An 18,834-nucleotide genomic window follows, 5' to 3' on the forward strand; every position below is an offset into this window, starting at 1 on the left:
GCTTATCTGAGATCAGGCTTCCTGCTCTGGGAATGCGAGGGGAAGGGAGCCAGCCCACTCTGTAGTGTGGGAGGAAATCTGAAATGAAGTCATAGGGCAGAAGGGAGGGATTCCAGACCAGCAGCAGTAGTCTGAGAGTCTACCGCCCACCCCCACACCCTGCCAAACAGCCCCCCTGTGGTCTTGTCTTCAGAAGAAGCGTCCTTTTGTGGAGGCTCCTCTTCTCTGTAGAAACCACCACAGAGCTTTGCTGATCTCAGACCTCGTGATGCGATCGCTCCAAACTTATCACGTTGCTCGTGGGCACGTGGGTGTGCGGACGTGTTCCACCTCTGCCACCGTCGGCCTGTGTGACGGGACAAGTCACTTTCCCTGCACAGGACGTTTCCTCAACTCTGGGAAGGACGGCCGAGAAGATGATGCCTAAGGCCTCTTCTAGTATCACCTTCAACTTCTAAACCGTGATGCTTTTCCATTCCCAGGAAAATACAAGAGGAGAGTAAATACTTCAGCTATGAATAAAAGAAATCCATGGTTTCAGAAGGATTCCCGTCTGTGAGATGGCAATATGCCACTTTCACTGGAATGGCTGTCTTACAGCTTCCTGACCAGTGGGGCCCACATTTGTCCCTGCGGCTGGGCTGTCCTTGGACAGGGGCCGGGCTAGTTCCAGATCCAAGTGGGTCCCACCTTCTGCTCTATAAAGAAAACAAGCACAACCTCAGAAGGGCACTTTGTTTCTGTGGGCGCTCCTGAAAGGGTCACGGCCCCTCTGGACCTCAGTGAAGAGGAAGCCATCATATCGGCTGAATTGAATTGTGGGAACATCAGCATTGATTTTTGAAGATGGCCCCTCTTCGCCTCCTAAGAAGGAATTCCATGTTTTCTGACAAACTTCTTTTCTGATTCTTTTATCGACTTCTTTCTTAGAAATATTAGAAAAATCCAGTCGCTATGTTTCAACTTGGTACGTTTTTAACATCCCTACTTATCTCTGGCTTTATTTGAGCGTGGGGAAATTCTTTTCAGCATCTCTAAGTATTAATATGGAGATCTCTAAATACTCTCCAACCTGACAGAGAAATAAGGCAGAAGGCAGGGCCAGCTTGAGTCTGGAACAACTAACCAGATGAGTTGTCAATGAAGACATGCTTTCTTCAACTAAACGTTTATTGAGAACCTTCTAACATCCAACACCAAGAATTCAGACATTGATGTGACATGGTTCTTGCCCTCCGTGAAGCCACAGAAAGCTAGACGGTTTGGGGGTCAGCTGGCTCAGTGCCCTGCTTCTCTGAACGGGAAGGACCACCCCCCCCATATAGTCAATATAATACTATTTTTAAAGACTTTGGGGAGTGGCCATTATAAGAGGAATTTACATGTATATGGTCATATTGTCCTATTTACATGTATATGGTCACATATGTGTGGCTTATACCCAGGGGTTGACGTTTGCCATTCTTTTATGGTTTTGCAAGAGACTATGCCCAAAGCCATTCTTTCCTTCTAGAACCGTGCTGTCCAGAGAACTTCTTACATGGATGGAGAAGCCCTATGTCAGTGCCATCCAGCAAGTCAGTCCCTAGCCACAGGTGGCCGCTGGGCACGTGAAATGTGCCTGGCGTGGCTCAGTGAGTTACTTTGCAGTTGTATCCGAGCGGAACAACTTGAAATGTAAAAGCCAGGTGTGGCTAGTGGCTGCCCTGGTGAACAGCTCGGGTCCAGTGCCCTGCCGGTCATTCCGTGGCCACCAAAGGTGGTGAGGTGACCGTGTCAGGGATGTGACCACGCAATGAAAGCAGAGTAGCCTTCCTAACACAGAACACAGAAAAGCATGCCTTTTCGCGAAAATCAGCCTTTCCTAATAGAAAGAGAACTCTTTATTAACAATTCACTGTGTACAGGAAGTTAACTCAAATTAGCATAATAATGTATTTAAACAATGGAATAATATGGGGGAAGACTCAAAATAGAAACATGTACCTAACATCTATTTGCAGTGATACCCAACTCCGTCAGCCGCTAAATTCATTGAACCTAATAATTCTCAAGCATAACTAAGCAGGACCTGTCTTTGAACTCCTCTCAATGCCTCAGTATCCATATGAGAACACTAACTCATAATGTGTATCAAGTCCAGTGCCTTTATAAACATTCTCATCTCCATTTCATAGAGAGGTTAAGTAGTTTACCCAAGGTCAAAGAGCCAGGAAGTGATGGAGCTGGGTGTGGACCCAGATCAAGCATAGTCCAAAAGCTGTGTCCCTCCCCTTCGTGCAGAGGGAGGCCTGAGTCTCTGCTCCTTAGGCTAAGAGTGAAGGGTTGGGGAGACCCTCCCACTATGAATCTGTTTCCTTTCCTGGTAATAAAGATTTAGGAGTTTGGCTGAGACGGAAAAGAACTCAGTTCTGACTGTTCTGTTGTGTATCCTTTCAGGGTGGCACACAGGAGGCTTAGACGAGTTGGTTCTTTTATTAAAATTACATCTGGAAATGATGTAGAAAGCCCTTCGTTTGATATAGTCTTCTCTGCTCTGTTGTCACACCATATCTGGTTAGCCAGCATAGCCAGGGACCCGGCGACCATCCACGACAGAGAGTGGACACCTTAGATCAAGTGTCTCTTCCTAGAGAGACATGGTGGTTCAGTAAAGGAGATGGTTAGACTGTTCCAGGAGTGTAGGTGCAAAATACCAACAGAGGTTAACTTTATTTATTTATTTATTTATTTATTTATTTATTTATTTATTTATTTTTATCTGGGGACAGTAAAATGGAAGAAAAGGAAAATTTGGCCTATGAATGGACTAGATGACACATGTTAAATAATGGCTTTCGAGGGTGGAAGATCAGTGTTGGATGAACAGGGGTGTCCGCTGTAGAAGTAACAGTCTCTCCCAGCCCAACAGAAAGGGTAAGAAGGGGGTCACCCTTGCTTCCCTGAGCCAAGACGTCTAGCAAGACGGCCCCTCCTCTTTGTCATCACTTAACACTTGGCAGTTTTGATAAGTTAAAAGAATAAGTGTAACAAAATACAAGGACAATATAATATGAATAAAATGAGAAAAATTAAATAGAAGAAACAATGGCAGAGTTTAAATGAAAAAAGAGCTAGGAAATAAGAAAACGGGAGGAAGCGGGAGAAAGAATATGCTATTGACCTACAAGCCAATGGAAGGATGAAAATGGCAGGAGAATGGCAAAGTTGGGTGGGAAATGGCAAAATGAAGGTTGGAGGCAATCGGGATACACAAGCACGAAGGAGAACAAGAAAACAAAACCAGCTGGGATGAGTGGTTAAAACAAATAACGTCAGCTGAGCGCATCCGTACCACAATTACAGAACAGATCAAGTGGTAATCAAATAAGGAAGTGTTGTAAAGCAGTAAACTAAAGAACAATTTAAAAACAATAAGAATAGAAAACGACAAGGCTAAAATGACATTTAATAATTGCATTAATAGCTAACACTTGGGACTTCTTCCGCGGTGGTAGGTACTTTATCGGAATTAACTTATGTAATTCAAATTTATTAAAATAATTAGGACATTTTAAAATGGAAACAAAAAAGTGAGGAGTCATCAGAACAATAACAACAACAAAATCAAAGGTTAGTAGCACGGCCTGCAGATGTCCGTCTTCATTCCTTGTCTGTGTGATTCTTTTTGCTGTTGCAATGCACCAAGTACCTGGCCTGGAACTTCCTGTCCAGACCAAACCTTCCAGAAGAGGCTGGTGCTATAAATGTCGCTTCTCTCCTTGGCGTGTCCCTGTGAGCTGGGCCTTTCCTAGAGGCAATTCCTTCCTAATGGTTAAAGTTCTCAAGCAGTAGCACTGATAGCCGGGGACCTGGGGCAGTGGGCAGACATCTACAGTCCTGCTCCTTTTCCAGGGTTTCCCTCAGGATGTCTTCTGCTGGGAGTGCCTTGTGCCCTCCACACCACACCTACACAGTACGCAGCCCTCGGGCTGGGGACGTGGGCTTTGCTGATTCTTTCCTTCCTCTCCAGGCCCAAGGTTTCTGAAGAGAAGGAGCTTAGTTTTGTATCCAGCCTTCAATTCAGGCCTGGTACATAGTAGGTGCTTCACGTATGACTTTTGAAATGAGCCTACTTGAACCTGTTGTCAAGAGACTCCTTCCCTGCTCCCTCCTTCGTTCCCTCCCTTCCCTCCCTCCTTTCCAGCAGCCAGACTTGTGGCTGGGTTGTCTGCCGGCCTGGAACCCCCACAGACATATGCATGTTTGTGTTTCTGCTGTCCAGAGTCTCTCTCGCACAGAAGAAAGACATTTTTCTTTTCATGTATCACAGCTTCGTGCCCGTCTTTGACATCCAACTTATGTATACCTTGTACCATTTCATCTTCACCAACTCACACCAGAAATCTTCTATGGGAATATATTCAGAGACCAGCTATCTGTTTCTCCTTTCTTGTCTTCCCCATGCTGTTTTCTGGGGCAGGTGTTGTCTCAGTGGCCTTGAGCTAGATCGATATTCACTCATTCATTCATTCATTCATTCATTCATTCACTCATTCGTCCAGCAGGCATTTTTTTGATGTTTCTATTAACCAGGTGGGCATTAAGGCAAGGAAAATGGAAAGGAGACCCCGTGCCTGTTCTCCAGCAGCTGCCACCTTGTCTAAGCTGTTTGCTATGTCTAGTCTGCTTTCTTTGACCTTGTAAAGGGAAAGGCAACTGATCAACCCTGCTCACAGGGAGTTGTGATCCGAGGAGCATTAGGAAGTCATGTGCTCACTTGTCTTGTTTGGACGAGGGGCCCGGCTGCTGCCATCTTTCTGCCTCAGACCTGAGTGGACCATTAATTTCATCGGCGTCATTCTCAGGGGGTTCTAGAGGTTGGCCAAGACCTACCCAAGCCAGGGACCTCCCTGAGATGTGTGGGCTTTCCTGTAACGTGTGCTTAAACGGTAGAGTTCCTTCTTTTCTGGCTGCAAATTAACATTTCATGTAGAACCCTTGAGGCATGTAGAAGCATCACACTGACGAAAAGCACAGCGAACGTTCTGCTCTGCAGACTTCTAGCATTCTGTGCGTGCGCGTGCGTTGTGTGGGTGTGGAAAAGTTACCATCATGTTGAAGACGTTTCGTAACATACTTATTTCACTAAAAATGTGACGAATATCCTCCATGTCATTAAATATTCTTCTCAAACATAACTTTAATAACTGCAGAAGGAGCCTGTTACAGGGAAAGTCTGTAATTTGTTTAATCAGTCTCTACTGGGGAACAGTGAAGTGGTTTTCTATTTATTTTACTATTATGAATAATACTGTGGTAAACGTCACAGCACAGAAGACCAAGTGCCTATTTTCTATTATTTCCTTGAATAAATCCCTTGAAATGGAGTTGCTGGACCAGAGGACATGAAAAAAAAAAGTCTAATGCCTTTGTGATGAACTGGGAACTTTGATGAATCTGTCGCCTCCCCACCAGCATTTGATGACCCTCCCTATTCCTTCCCACACTCATTGATGATGTCTTAGCAGGTTTTCTGTCTTTGCCAATTGTTGAATTATAAAATGGTGCCTCACACTTATTTAATTGTAATTTGTATTTCTTTGATTACTGGTGAGAGTGAACATTTTTCGTTATGTTTATGAGCTTTCTTCATGTACTCGAAATGTTCATCTTTCTCGTATTGATTTCCAAGAACTCTTACCTAATCAGAAATACTTAGAAATTAGGGAAAACTCTGTTTCCAAAAGGAGGGGGTTCCCGTGGCCTCAAGGCCCCCAGTCTCATTCTTCTGTCTGTTTCTGTGGAAGGTTCTTCAGCACGAAAGCTAGATTGTTACCCTAGGAAAATTAAAGGCAGATCTGTAAGGGATTCGAGTGTTGATCTTAAAAAAAAAAAAAAAAAAAATCAACCTGCAATCAGAATTAGCTTGACGTTTTCTATATTTCTAGTCTACGAAGAACTCAGGGCTGTGAAATAGAACCTAAGCATTTTCTAAAAGAACCTAGAGATAAATTATAGTCAGATATTTCCTTGAAGATTTTCCGTATGCCTAGCATTACCCTAAATAGTAGGAGTTGCCAAATAAGGTCTTAGCTACTTTATAGCCAGGTTAAAAAATAAAACTGCATATATTTTAAAAGCTTTCTGAGGACCTTAGCTGGATGTAGGGCTAGAAAGTGGTCTCTGAGTGAGGGACGAGATGTTTTCTGTATTTTGGAAGTGACATCAGTCTCCTGGTGTCTGCCTTACCATCTATAAGGTACTGCATTCTCCTGGGTCATTGCATTTTGACATGCCACCGTCATTCCCCCCACTTTTCTCTTCCCGACGCCCGAGCCCACAGCACAGCTGGAAATTTTCCACTGCAGAGACTTCTGGGACAATCTAAAAGGAAGAACATTAAAATTTAAAAAGTCAACCCACTCTTATACTTGGCTGCAAATCCCAGAATAACGGAGGGTATCAATATAGCCCCTGACGTTCTCTGGGATGGTGTGAAATGCATTCAGAATTCTTGAGTACATAGAGTTTTCAGGCACTTCTTCTCCTCCTGTTGTCAGTGGACAGAATGATCAAAACAAGAATATCCTCCCCTAAACACACCAGGCATGAGGCAGGCAGGCGCCCCATTCTCCACTGCCCCCCACCTGCCCTGCACTAGCCCTCAGCTTCGCTCCAGTTCTCCCCCAGCCTCTATTAGCCGTAATGACCCTGCAAACACTAAATGGCATTGGGGTGCATTAAGCAGCAAACTCTCTGGTGACATAGCAATTACGGCTCTGAAATAGAATTGGTGCGTCACGGAAGATAAGGGTTTTGAAAGTTTCTGTTGTGATTATAGCCTGTACCTCCCACAAATAATAGGCTTCAAAATAAGAGGCTGCCAGCGCAGCCTTTGTGGCTTTGTCTCCGTGATGGCACGTAAATTGCTATGAATGTCCTCGATGTACTTGAATGTGCCAGTCTCTGGGATGGAGAGCTGGCTCGTGTCTCTGTCTGCGTGGCATGTCATTGTGGCTCTGGTAATCTGGGGTAATGGCTGTCTCCTGGACGGTCGGACGAGTGCGAGGGGCTTTGGCGTCCTGCGTGACGGCGCATGACCTCAAGGTGTCCTCCCGAGGCCCGGGCGCATTCCGCGTGGAGCACCGGCCACGGGAAGGTGTGGGAAGGTGTGCGTACTCTCTGTGTGTCCCAAGTAAATGAGGGCCTTTCATCGAAGCAGAGCCTAATCAGAGGTTATAAAAATAAAATGAAGAACTTGGGGCTATGTAGAATCAGCCAATCAGACCACTTATACTGAGAGTAAAAAAAACAACAAAAAACAAAAAACCGTAGCCTTTGCTTGAATTATCCCGATTTGGCTGTCGGAGTCAGTAGAATTGTTGTCTTATGCTACTCTTCCCACAGCGTGTCTGTGCGCACTCATTTTTTATATGCTATCTTTTCTGAACGTGAATTAGCTCAATGAATACCGTGTTTCCCTGAAAATAAGACCAGGTCTTATATTAAGTTTTGCTCCAGAAGACGCATTAGGGCTTATGTTCAGGGGATGTCATCCTGAAAAATCGTGCTAGGGCTTCTTTTCTGGTTAGGTCTGATTTTCGGGGAAACACGGTATACATGTATGATGGGATATGTAGGAAGTGTGTGTGTTTTTACACACTGTGTGGACGTGTAGAAGTGTGTACGTGTTCTGGGTTCTGCAGGTCTGAGTGTGGAGTGTGTTTATTCAGATATAAATAGTTTTCTACACTGAGACACCTCTGTTTAGCCAAATTAAGTTGAGCTTATTTGTCTTTGCCTCTGAAACATTAAATGAAACAAATCCTAAGTTTTAACTTCCTGTGTGTACATTGAATGTAAGGAGCGCAGGAGTCTGTGGGACGTGGAAATGTGGTGTGTGTGTCAGCCTGACTTGCACGTTTGACAGATGAGCAAGCCCCCAGCCCTAAACCTGGGAATGGGCCCAGATTCATATCCTGTGTGAGCTAGGCGAGGCCCAGCCAAACCGCCTGTCTCAGTGTACGTGGCGGCATTACTGCTGGGCCTTCACAACAGGTGAACTAGGACAGAATGACGCTAAGAAGCTGCCACTCCTGTCCCGCGGCACCAGGCTGGCAGGATGGCACACGGTGATGGCATGGCAGTTGATGACCTCGTGGCTGGATTTTGACTGGGCCCCTTGGAGAGCGGTTAGAGTGTGTGGCAGAGAAGGTTGGAGAAAGTGGCTTGTAGTAACAAGTTCATGTTCTTACCAGGCGAGCGTAGGTCAGCGTTCCCATCTTCCTGTAAGCTCTTAGGCCAGGCCTCTGCATTGCCGAGTAAGGTAAACCCCACTAACTAACGAGGGGCCCCTACACACAGGGCCGTGTCTCGGGAGGGTAAGCCTGGGGAGGAGAGTTAGTCTTGTCTAAAACCAAGTTTGGTGAGGTGCCTGGAGGCCCTGGGGTGGCGTGTGGGGTGTTAGAATGCCCCGAGAGACTTTCTGGGGGCCGGTGCACGATCCTCTGCCCTCCGCCCTGTGGTGCCCACACACTGTCACACACTGTCAGAAGCCCGAGCTTCTGAAACTCGAAATGTCCCAAAGGAGTGGCGCGGAGTAGGAAAGAGTTTGGAAAATTCTAGTTTCTGAGTCCTAGTTTCCTCGCCTAAGAAGTAGGAGTAGGCGTTCCCATGGGCTTAGGGACCGTTATAGATCCATTGGCCAAAGGAAGGGGATGACAGGTACATCTGGTGCTTGACGGGCACCCAGGGACGCTTCCAGTTGGTTCGACTCCAGTACTTACCTGAGCAGCTGCTCTGTCCTCTGGTGGCTTGTGGCTGAATGACCTGTCACCTCATTGGGGACAAAAGTCACAGCCCTTTCTGTGGCCTGCGGGCCTTGGCGTGACCTGCCGTCCCCCTCTGCAGCCCCACCTGGCTGACTTCCCCGCTCTGCTCCCGTGCTTCCTTCTTTCTCTTCCTCGGAGCCCCCGGACAGGTTTCTGCTTCTGCCTCAATGGCCGCTGGTCCCTCTGGCTACTTGTCTATTTTCTGTCCAGCTTTCAGCTGATGTTTCAGAAGCCCCAACCTCAGTGAGGTCCCTACTGTACTCTACAGCACGTGTCACCATCTAGAGTCTGCATTTGTCCTTTCGATGCTGTATCGACTGCCTGCTTCCCACAAGACCGTAATCTCCATGGCAGCAGACGCCGGACTTCTAAGAATCATGCTTTACCTGCCACTGCTCACCCAGGGCATCTTCACGGGGTGAAGAGTTAAATGGCAACTGTGATGCTCACGTGGATATTTAAATGAAGAAATGAAAGCTGCATGTGCTTATGTGTCAAAATGAAGGGTCCAAAAAGTCAGGGGTGCTGGCATTTAGGCAAGTGGGGGTGAAATGCCGTGAAGGAACCAGCGGAAGGGATCTGGCTCTCAAGTCGGGCCTTGAACGCTGGCCTGGACCCCTGGAGAGGGAGGACAGCAGTGACCAGTAGAGGCGACCCCCACCCCTTCTCCTGGGCCCTTAGGGAGAACACTCCTTGTCGGGATGGCACGCTGCAGCAGGTTTATCCCGATGGGCTCCCTGAAAACAAAACAGAACAGCGTGCATGTTAATCATAGTTACTTGCTTGGGACAAGCCGTGACGTACCACATCTCCTGACTCCAACTTAGAGAAAAGTTCACTTGCTGGACGTGGACGTCACCCTGGAGCCCGGCACTGCCTGAACTCCATCTCTTGGTTTCCGGGTGCCCACAGCCCCTCCGTGTAGCCAGTCTGAACCATGGAGGTCACAGCCCCGGTGCCATATATCTGCACACCCGGGACGGAGGTGGGTGTCAGTGCCATGCCACGTCACTCACTTCTCTGTATGGCCCTTAGTAAAGTCTGTGATGTGCCGGGTACTGAGCTAGCCAGTTTGGGATCCAAGCTGAGCAACTCAGTACTGCTGTCTCAGTGAGACGGCCATGGGAAGGGACAAAGGCAGTATGGCAGAGGGACAGCCAGAGAACCGGGGTCTTCAGGGGGAAGAGACAGTGCCAGGGGGCGGGTGGGGGGCAAGGGTACTAACACTCCATCTTGAGAACTATCCACGGTGTGAGGGGCATGTGATTGGATGACTGGAGTATTCAAGGGGAAGAAGCAGGCGTGAAATGGATGCTGTCGTGGGATTTCCTAAGTCGCCAGACACGGAGCTCTGAGTAAGAGAGGAAGCAAGGTCAAAGGCACTGGAGGCCTGACTGGGCCTTGAACCTCATCTTGAAGCCAGTGAGCAGCCATTGAAGATTTAAACAGTGGGGAGACACAGCCATACGTACGTTCTGGAAGGTCACTCTGGTGGCAGCTCGACATAGGACTGGACAGGGATCTGTTTAACCAGTATAAAATTCCCCAGGGAAATTGGGAATCTCTTGTCCCTAAGGGGAGTTTCCAGTAGCATCTTTTCATCTCAGAGCATGTCATGAAAAGTGTTTACTGTAGAATGTGGGGAAAGTGTGTGCGTATCAGGAAAACATGGTTCTACCCCGATGGGAAAATGGTGGCGCTAGGGTGTGACCGACCAGGTGAGCTGATGTCTCCCCTGATCTAGTGGCTGTGTGTGTGTGCACGTGCATGTGCCTGGGGGAGAGGGCAGGGGATGCATCCATGTTTCTGTGTGTTTCTCCCTGACCAGCCCCACTGGTGCCTGGGTGACTGGGGGCCTGGAGCACGCCCCTCCCCTCCCCCACCCATGCCGGAAGGTCCCCTGTGATGGCATCTGGCCCATATGCAGATTGAGCTCCACTCGGTGCTGACATCAGCCGTTTTGTGGCACCTCAGCGTATTTCTGGGTTGCAAATGAGAGTTTCTTAGTGCCAGGCTCACTTGGGCTGTCACATCAGGTGATGAATTCTCTGCATCAACTGTGAGCTGCTAAGGTAAGCTCAGAGGGAGAGCGGGAAAGGCGAGGGTGGGGCCGTCGCTGCTCGGAGTTGCAGGCAGCGCTGGGTCCACCACCATGGGTGCGAGGCCAGTGGTCCTGGTGGCCCCAGTGGCAGGGCAGGGGGCAGTCAGGGCTTCAGCTGCAGCTCTGTGCTCTTGCGTTTTGTCAGGAGAAACCCATCCACTGCTCCATGCTTGGCTCCATCTGCCTCCTGGGAGAGGTGTGCTGGGCCTTATCCCTTAGGTGGGGTTCTGGTAGAATTTGGTGTGCATCAGTCATGCGCCAAATTCATGAGGACGGGATAGAGAGGAAATAGGCGCGTGAGGCCCTGAAACCATTTGTTCCCAAATACCTTTCTTCACTCTGTGCTGTGAAAGTCCAGACCTTTTCTCAGAAGGCTGCAGCATTTCGTCCTGACTTTCTGGTCTCTTAGCTTCCCATAGCGAGGTTCCATGCTGAGCCCTGCTAGCAGGCTAAGGCTTCTCCTGGTGGAATGAAATGTGAGGTCGGGTCTTCTTTCCCAGCCACAGAAGTACCTGGAGAACTAGTGCTTTCCACAGGGATAGTTCAGAGATAGCCAGGGCACCTTGGCTCAGCAGATTTCTCCTTCCCACTCCTGAGCCCCTTGGTGTAATTTCTGATGTTGGCATTTTGACCAGTGACTGTCTTTATAAAGGGTAGTTTGCCCCGGAGCATGGACAGAGCCGTGGGCTGCAGACGTTAAATAAAAATGGTCTCTTCTCCCACCTTCTGTACATAGTGGTTAACAAGACTATCTCATGCTCCCAGAGGTAAACACACACGAGGCGGGCTGTCCCCCGAATGTCCCTGCAGTGGAGGAAGAGGGGAGGAATCGCCCCCTGGGCAGGGGGTGGTGAGCGAGGTCAGCTCTTCCCCAGGATGCACAGCCACTGACCGCCTTCCATGGAGGCCGGGAGATGCTGTGGGAGCGCCTAGTGATAACGGGCAGCCCGGCGAGGCTGGCTGTGCCGGCCGCTTCTGTCCTGGGGGGATGTTGGCAGCACCAGCACAGACCATGGTCCTGGTGGAAAGCACCTCAGAGGGCAGGGCTACTGTTCCGTGTCAGATTCACTTCTTCTAAAAGTTCTGGCGTCCATCTGACTTGCAGCCCTCAGGCTGCAGGGTCCTGAACTTGGCAAGAAGTAGAGGCGTGGCTGGGCTGGCCTGGGGTAGGGTGACCAACGACCCAGCTAGCCTGGGACTCCGGGGCTCACCGAATAGGGGCTTTCAGGGTTGACACTGGGCAAACTGGGACAGTTGGTCACCGCCTCAAGGTGTGTGTGTTTATGGATGGAGAGGGGAGTGAAGGAAAGGCAACTAAAGACGTTTGTTCTGTTTACTTCTTTTTAGTAGAAGGTTTACATGCCCTTCTTCACCGGGCCCCCCCAGCACAATGGAAGCGTTGGTTTTGATATCTGCGTGATACTCCACTTGCTGGCCGGCTGTGGGCTGGCATCTTGCACAGTGGCCCGAAAAAGCAGAATGTTTTCAGGAGAGAGATTAAATGTCTCCTGTTTGAGTTATGTCAGCTCAGAGATGACTCAGATAGAAGTCTCGGGAGTCTTCTGGTCCCTGTAGACTGCTTTGCCAGTCCCCTCCAACTGGGACGCCACCAAGCTCGTTCTCTTTGCTGATGGCTACATTTGGCTCCCCCTGGTTGTCCTTTGAAGGAAATCACAGCATGACTAAGTGATGTCATCGTGGTGACCCCAGAGCCTCGTGGCGGGGCAAGGACATAACTGCTTTCACAGAGCCACCTCCTCGTCCACCTGTCTCCTCTGCCAGGTCGATTCTAAGACACACACGTGGCTTCGTTTCCTCTTCAGCCAGCCCTTTCTACCTTGTGACATCGTACTTAAGGAACGTCTGTCAAGTTTTCAAAATCTTATGCTCGGCAAACACACACACGTCTGTGTTTATTCCTTTATCTGGTTATCTACCTACCTGGGAAACACACAGATGAGAAAGATTGCTAGGACAGACAAAAGGCTGACAGTACTGGTCTCTCAGTAACAGGATTATGGGTGTCGTACATTTTGTTTTTTATCATTTTCCTATTTTCTAAATATTATATTGCACATGTAATTGCAAGTATTAGATTTGCAAATATTATATAAGCCCATCTTTTGTAATCAGAAGAGATAGATGATGTTAACAGATTTTCTTTGGGGAAAAACAAATATAACCACCAATCTCAATCAGCCTAAAATGGCGCCAGAACGCACGTGTTCTTGGTGGGGAAGGGAGGCCATGGTGAAGTCCCCCCCTGTGACCATCCTGCATTAGGAAATCGAATTCATTCGGGTCTTGATTCTGATCCTACTACAGTCTTGGCCCCCAAAAGACAGAAAAGCGAATTCTCCTGGATGGAGACTGTCTCACAAACCATGGGAGTTGTCCTCCAGCAGAGAGGGAGAGGGGAGCACGCCTGCCCAGGTTAGGAGACGGGGGTCTGAACTTGAGGGCAGCTACTCATCAGTCCCCGACGGAGGGGACGTGTTCTGCCCTCGTGGTGTCCACACCTGCCCTTTCCTGGGGGTGGGAAAACCTGTCTTCATGCTAGTAGAACTGGTGGGAGCTGCTTTGAATCAAAAGCCTGACTTTCCTGGGAAAGTCGGAGCATGATTTGGGTGAGCCACTGAAAAAGGCAGGTGGATGAAAAGGGCAGAGATTCAAAGCCTGATTCAAAGGTTAGGGGCCTGGGTGTGTGTCGGCCATAAACTAGGAGCCTGCTCTCTTGTGAAAGAAACGTGGCGGGACACTTGCCGGCACCTGTTAGGTGCCAAGGATGCTCGTAAGTCCCGTGGGTGATGCTGGAGTAGAAGCCAAGATCCCACCCAGATGGCAATGGTTACACCTGCTCCGTGTCCCCCAAATGTTTCAGAGAATAAAATGAGAGGAAAGTACAATACAGCATGCCGACCGGGAATGTCTGAGACCTGTTCTGTTCACCCGTGACGTGTGCAGAGGTGAGGTCTGTTACCCCTGAGGCCCGTACCAATTGGGAGGAAACGCGTTTGAGCACACTTGTGTTTCAGTGTGTTAAATACATGAGCAGTCATGAGTCATGTCTCGTGAATTAAGCACGATAGCAAATCATTCCTCAGCTACGTGAATGGTGCTCATTAAAACCGATCCTTTCAGAACAATTCCATTGTTTGGATGCTTCCAGAATTTGAGTCTTAGGTGTGATCTACAAATGCAGATCAAGCGTATAGCTTCTGTCTCACCCTCTCTCGAGATGTCTTTGCGCGGACCAGTGCTATGTGGTCTTGGCATGATTTTCTTATTCTCCTGAATCACTCTCTGTCCTTTTCAAGGCCCCCCCAGAGGGCACCTCCTCCATGAAGCCTCTCCTGATCTTCAACCAGATGGGGCGTTGCCTTTCCTGAACCGTCTATGATTAGGTTCTGCCATGAACGAATAGTTCTCACATGTGCTGTGGACAGAAACCGTGTCTCATCCTCATTACCTCCCCGAAGCATCTAGCACAGAACCGTGCACAGAACCAGTACCCGGACTCCCATAATATATGGAAGAGCCAGAGCTGGAAAGGGCCTTAGGAAGTCTTTGGGCAAGCTTTTTGTTTTCCTCAAGGGGAACCCAAGGCCAGAGGGGTGCCGTGCTTGGCCAGAGTCACACATGGAACTCAGGTCCCTGGTCCTGCAGGGCAGCTGCCGTCCCAGCAGAGCCCACCTGTCATTGACAGAAGTGGGCGGTGTTGGCATTGTGTCCAGAGGAGCACTGGGAGGACCAGAACTCATCTCGGGCTGGGGGGGGCGTATGATCAACCCCAGTCATAGCCGCCGAGCTGACGATGGTCCCCATGTGCCAGGTACCGTGACAGGCCCTCCACACACATTCCTTACTGTCATTGTCACTGTCAGAGCAGCCCACGAGCGATCCCAGAGGACTGACTTGTCTCCCTTTTTCCCTTCCAGGCTAATGGAGGTTGGCAGGATGCCACTACCCCTTCATCAGTGACCTCCCCTACAGAAGGCCCTGGCAGTGTTCACTCTGATACCTCCAACTGACCTCCCAGCAGTCGCATCCCGGCTGACCCTGCGCCCCGTCGGCCAGGGCCAGGAGGGAGGGTGTCTCCCCACGCTGAAGCGGTCAGACGGAGGCCGAAGCAATCAGCAAACACAACGAGTCTCCTTCTCTTCTGTCCTTTGGGATGCTATCTCCGCCAATCTGGACACTTCTTTATACTCTCTTCCCTTTTCTTTCTGGGTAGAAGCCCCCCTCCCCTGCCTCCAGCTGTCAGCCTGCTGTCCGCCGTCTTCCCCGCCCTTCCCCTCTGCCCTCACACCCTGGGTCCCTGTCCTCTGCAAATCACTGAAGGATATTTTCAACCATTAGAGGAATTTAAAGAGGAAAAAGATACAAAGAAAATAATAAAAGTGTTTGTATGTTTTCATGCTGGTGGTTTGAGGAGCCACGTTTACCTCACTCGGGTCCCTCTGTCAGCTGGCAGCCCTCCTATTTCTCCTGTCACTCTTGCTACCTCTGTAGGAGTTCGCCACCCGCCCTGCCCTTCCCGCCTCCCGCCTCCTCTGCTCTTCCCTCCCTGGGGACAACTCCCATCAGAGCGCTTTCCTCCTCCTCCTTCCCAGCCCCAGGTGTTCCCTGGGGACTGCAGTGGCTGGGCTACTCAAGGCGGCCCATTTCCGGCTTCAGCCCCAACAGGTTGATTTCCAGGCAGGAAGTTGGCAGCAGGGGAGGCAGAATTCCTAGAGGCTTCTCGTCCTGCTGATGACAGACCTTGGTTTCAGAGGTGCAGTCTTTGAAGACCATGCACCACCTAGAAAGCAATGCCCGGAACCTGCTCCACAATCCGGTGTGTTAGGTGTGGTGCTGAATGCGTCACGAAGGAGGAGATGGGTCTTACCCTGAAACCCTTCAACTAGACACATGCACGCACACACGTGCACACACGCACCTGTCGGCACATGTACAGTCTCACGCATTCACTTCCCCAAGACCAGTCGCATGCCACAAACACCTACATTAGTAACCGTAGCCATTATGCCATAGGAGCCCGAGAGAGGGAATTAGCAACTCCAAGTAAAGGTCCCTGACACGGAGAAGCAGTCTGGACCTGGGGCGCCCAGGACCTGCAGGGCCCCAGCACCCACATGCCAGAATGACACCCACAGGACAGGCCCGGTTCCCAGTGTCCATTACTCTTGCTCCCACCGCCTCCGGAGCTCTCAGGGAGCCACGCACAGTACTTACGACGTCTGTAATGGATTTGGTTCTGTTTCGGTTTTGTTTTAGCAATAGGGACATTGCATTAATTACCTAAAGTGTTTTATGGCACCACGTCTTGTTCTGGAGGAGACAGTTGTATAAGAACCTGGCTTGGGCAAACTGTTCGCCTGCTTAATTTGAGGAGCTAAGTGATGAGGGAAAGGGGAGAGAGTGTTCTCAGTGAAAATATCGCGGTGATTTTTGTCTCCTGGGGTGTCTGAGGGAGAAGAGTGTGTAATGGAAAGCTAGTCTCTAATGTCACCTGAGCTCACATTCTTTGTAGCCAACCGTAAAGATGGCGGCTCCGTCATTTGTCCATTTGTTGAGTGGGAGGTGGTCACATGCCTCATTCTGGTCATGTGTAAAATGGGGGTTATTATTATACCTGGCTCAGCAAGTGGCTTGTGGGAGACGGAAGACATCAATGTCATCCGTGTCCAGTCTGTACATGTGAAGTGGGGAGTCGCGTCTCTGAGATAAACTGGTTCATGCCAGATGGGGACAACACATGGTTTTCCTAGTCTAACTTCTGGTTCACATAAGCGCCCTGATGTTATCACCATGGTGACAAAGAAAAGGGCTCTTGTTGTTGCCTTTTGAGTTTGCTTGTTTGTTTTGGTCTGTTTGGTTTCTTAGAATAGAGATAAGCTCCCAAACTGGAAAGATCCGACCTGGTTCTCTTGGTTTGTACTTGAATCCAATATGTGGCCTTGTAAGTACTTACTCCCCTGTCACGTCGGCTCTGTCTGAGAGGCTTCTGGGAAGGCATGAGACCCTGAAGGGGTGAGGATGGCCAGCTAACAAGGTCATGGAAACTCCGCGTGGCGCGGCAGTAATGAACAGAAAATGCTCCTGTGTGTGTTGGGGGAGGTTCCGTAGGAATCTGGAGGGCATGTGTATTTGAAGGAAATACAAAAAGTAAATATTTGGCCAGGTGGGATTATGCCTGGATGGCTAAAAGCGCTGAAAAGGCTGTGTCTGCCAATTTGGGCCACAATCAGAACAGGGCTCCATACAGAGGATGCCTAGGAGGCGCCATCATGTGACAGCTGTGTCGCCATGAGAACCAGTGGAGAGCTCTGTCTCAGGGGCAGGGAGGTGCTGACGCACCCTCACAGGAATATGGTTGGCTCACATCCACATGACTTTGGGCAAAGTACATAAGAGACACACAGGGTTCCCCTGCAGACAGGAAGAAGGACTCCAGGTTTGGATTGGTCGATTTTCATTGCAAGTTCGTAGAAAAGACCAGCGCTCAGGCCGTCTCCTTCCCTGCAGTCGCTTGCACTGATCCTCATTGTCACGGCACCTTCCCCGCCCAGCACCTCACACAGCCCTCTTTGTCCCTGTCCCGCATCTCCCTCCAGGCCACGGACACGACCCAGGTGGCAGCCACGAGATCTGTCCATGTTAAGCAAAGCGTGGGAGCCCTGGCCAAAGAGGGTGGGGAAGAATTTGCCTCTGGAAATACAGCACCCTGGGAATTCATGTTAGGACCCCCCACAGACACCAGCCATGCCCTGGGACTCTGTTTTCTAATGGAAGTGGAAGCCCCCCCTTTCCCTGGCAGCAAATTTCCCCGGGAAATGATACCGCCCTTGGGTTTGCCCACCTTGTAAGTAAGGGCTTCCTCGCATCCTCCTTTCCATCCCCAAATCCTCCTCCCCGGCGTGGAATTGACGCGTTCCTTTTGCCAAGTGACACCTTTTTGACATGACTTTTTATTTTGCTGTGGTGGTGGTTCTTTATTTGCTGGCTGCCTTCTCTCTCACCTTTCCCCACCGCTCTTTTCCTCCTGAGTTTGATTTTTCTGCCCAGAAAAACCTGACTTCGATACCAAAAAAGATAAAACTACAGAAACTCAAATTTAAAAAAAACTTAAAAAAACGACAAAAAAAAGTACTCAATGATTCTTTCAGCTTTATTAACATTTTCCATTGTTTCTTGCGACTTGTGTCTCGTTCTTTGTAGTACTGATGACGAACATTTGATAATGAATGTTCTTGTATATTCAGATAAAGAAAAAAAAAACCAAAAAAGCGGTCTGAATTTAATAGTGTTTATAATAAAAATTTTAAAAATGACCCTCATAGCACGCAAAACAGGTTGGGGAATTGCCCCTTTTCTTTCTGTGACAACACACATCATTCCTGCATTAGTTTTTAACACCGAACTACCTACATTCATCATTTCCCCCATTTTTCTTCTATTTTCTTGCATTTGTGAATTAGTTCAAGAATGCTAGAAAAGTGTCGAGTTGTGCACATCCATTTCCTGTTTCACAATGTTTAAAAGTGACAGTAATTCATTTTGTAAACTAAAAAAAAAAAAAGGTTGGACTAGTAAGCATCATAGGTACCGCCTAACACGTTCTTATGTTTATTAACTTTGAAACCCAGAAATAATTTCTTTTCTTTACTCCTGCTCTTTCAAATATAACAAAAAAGTTATGTTTTGTGTTATTTTTGGTTTGTTTATTGGGGGGGAGGGGCTCTTTTTTTTAATTGTCAGGATTATGACCTTGCTGTGTTATTCCTTAGATATGTATACAAGGTGATGTGAAAAGATGACATTTGTAGGGTAGCTGTTTCCTCTTGCTTCAGAATGTACGGACTTCAGAAACAAAGAGAAAGAAAGCCCATGCTGATGTCATGCGCTCACTCACCTGCA

General features: G+C 48.8%; 1 protein-coding gene across 6 annotated transcripts in view; it reads left to right on the forward strand.

Moving 5' to 3' along the window:
* PBX1 (PBX homeobox 1) overlaps positions 1-18,510 on the forward strand; it is a 246,690-nt gene extending 228,180 nt beyond the window's left edge. For all 6 annotated transcript variants that reach the window (XM_033092291.1, XM_033092290.1, XM_033092294.1 and 3 more), the window contains one exon: positions 14,853-18,510. In XM_033092291.1, the coding sequence (XP_032948182.1) occupies positions 14,853-14,945 (93 nt within the window). In that variant the 3' untranslated portion in view covers positions 14,946-18,510. The remainder of the gene's footprint in view (positions 1-14,852) is intronic.
* Positions 18,511-18,834: the final 324 nt, after the last annotated feature.

The sequence above is a fragment of the Rhinolophus ferrumequinum genome, chromosome 22 (assembly GCF_004115265.2).
Source record: "Rhinolophus ferrumequinum isolate MPI-CBG mRhiFer1 chromosome 22, mRhiFer1_v1.p, whole genome shotgun sequence".
NCBI lineage: Eukaryota > Metazoa > Chordata > Mammalia > Chiroptera > Rhinolophidae > Rhinolophus > Rhinolophus ferrumequinum.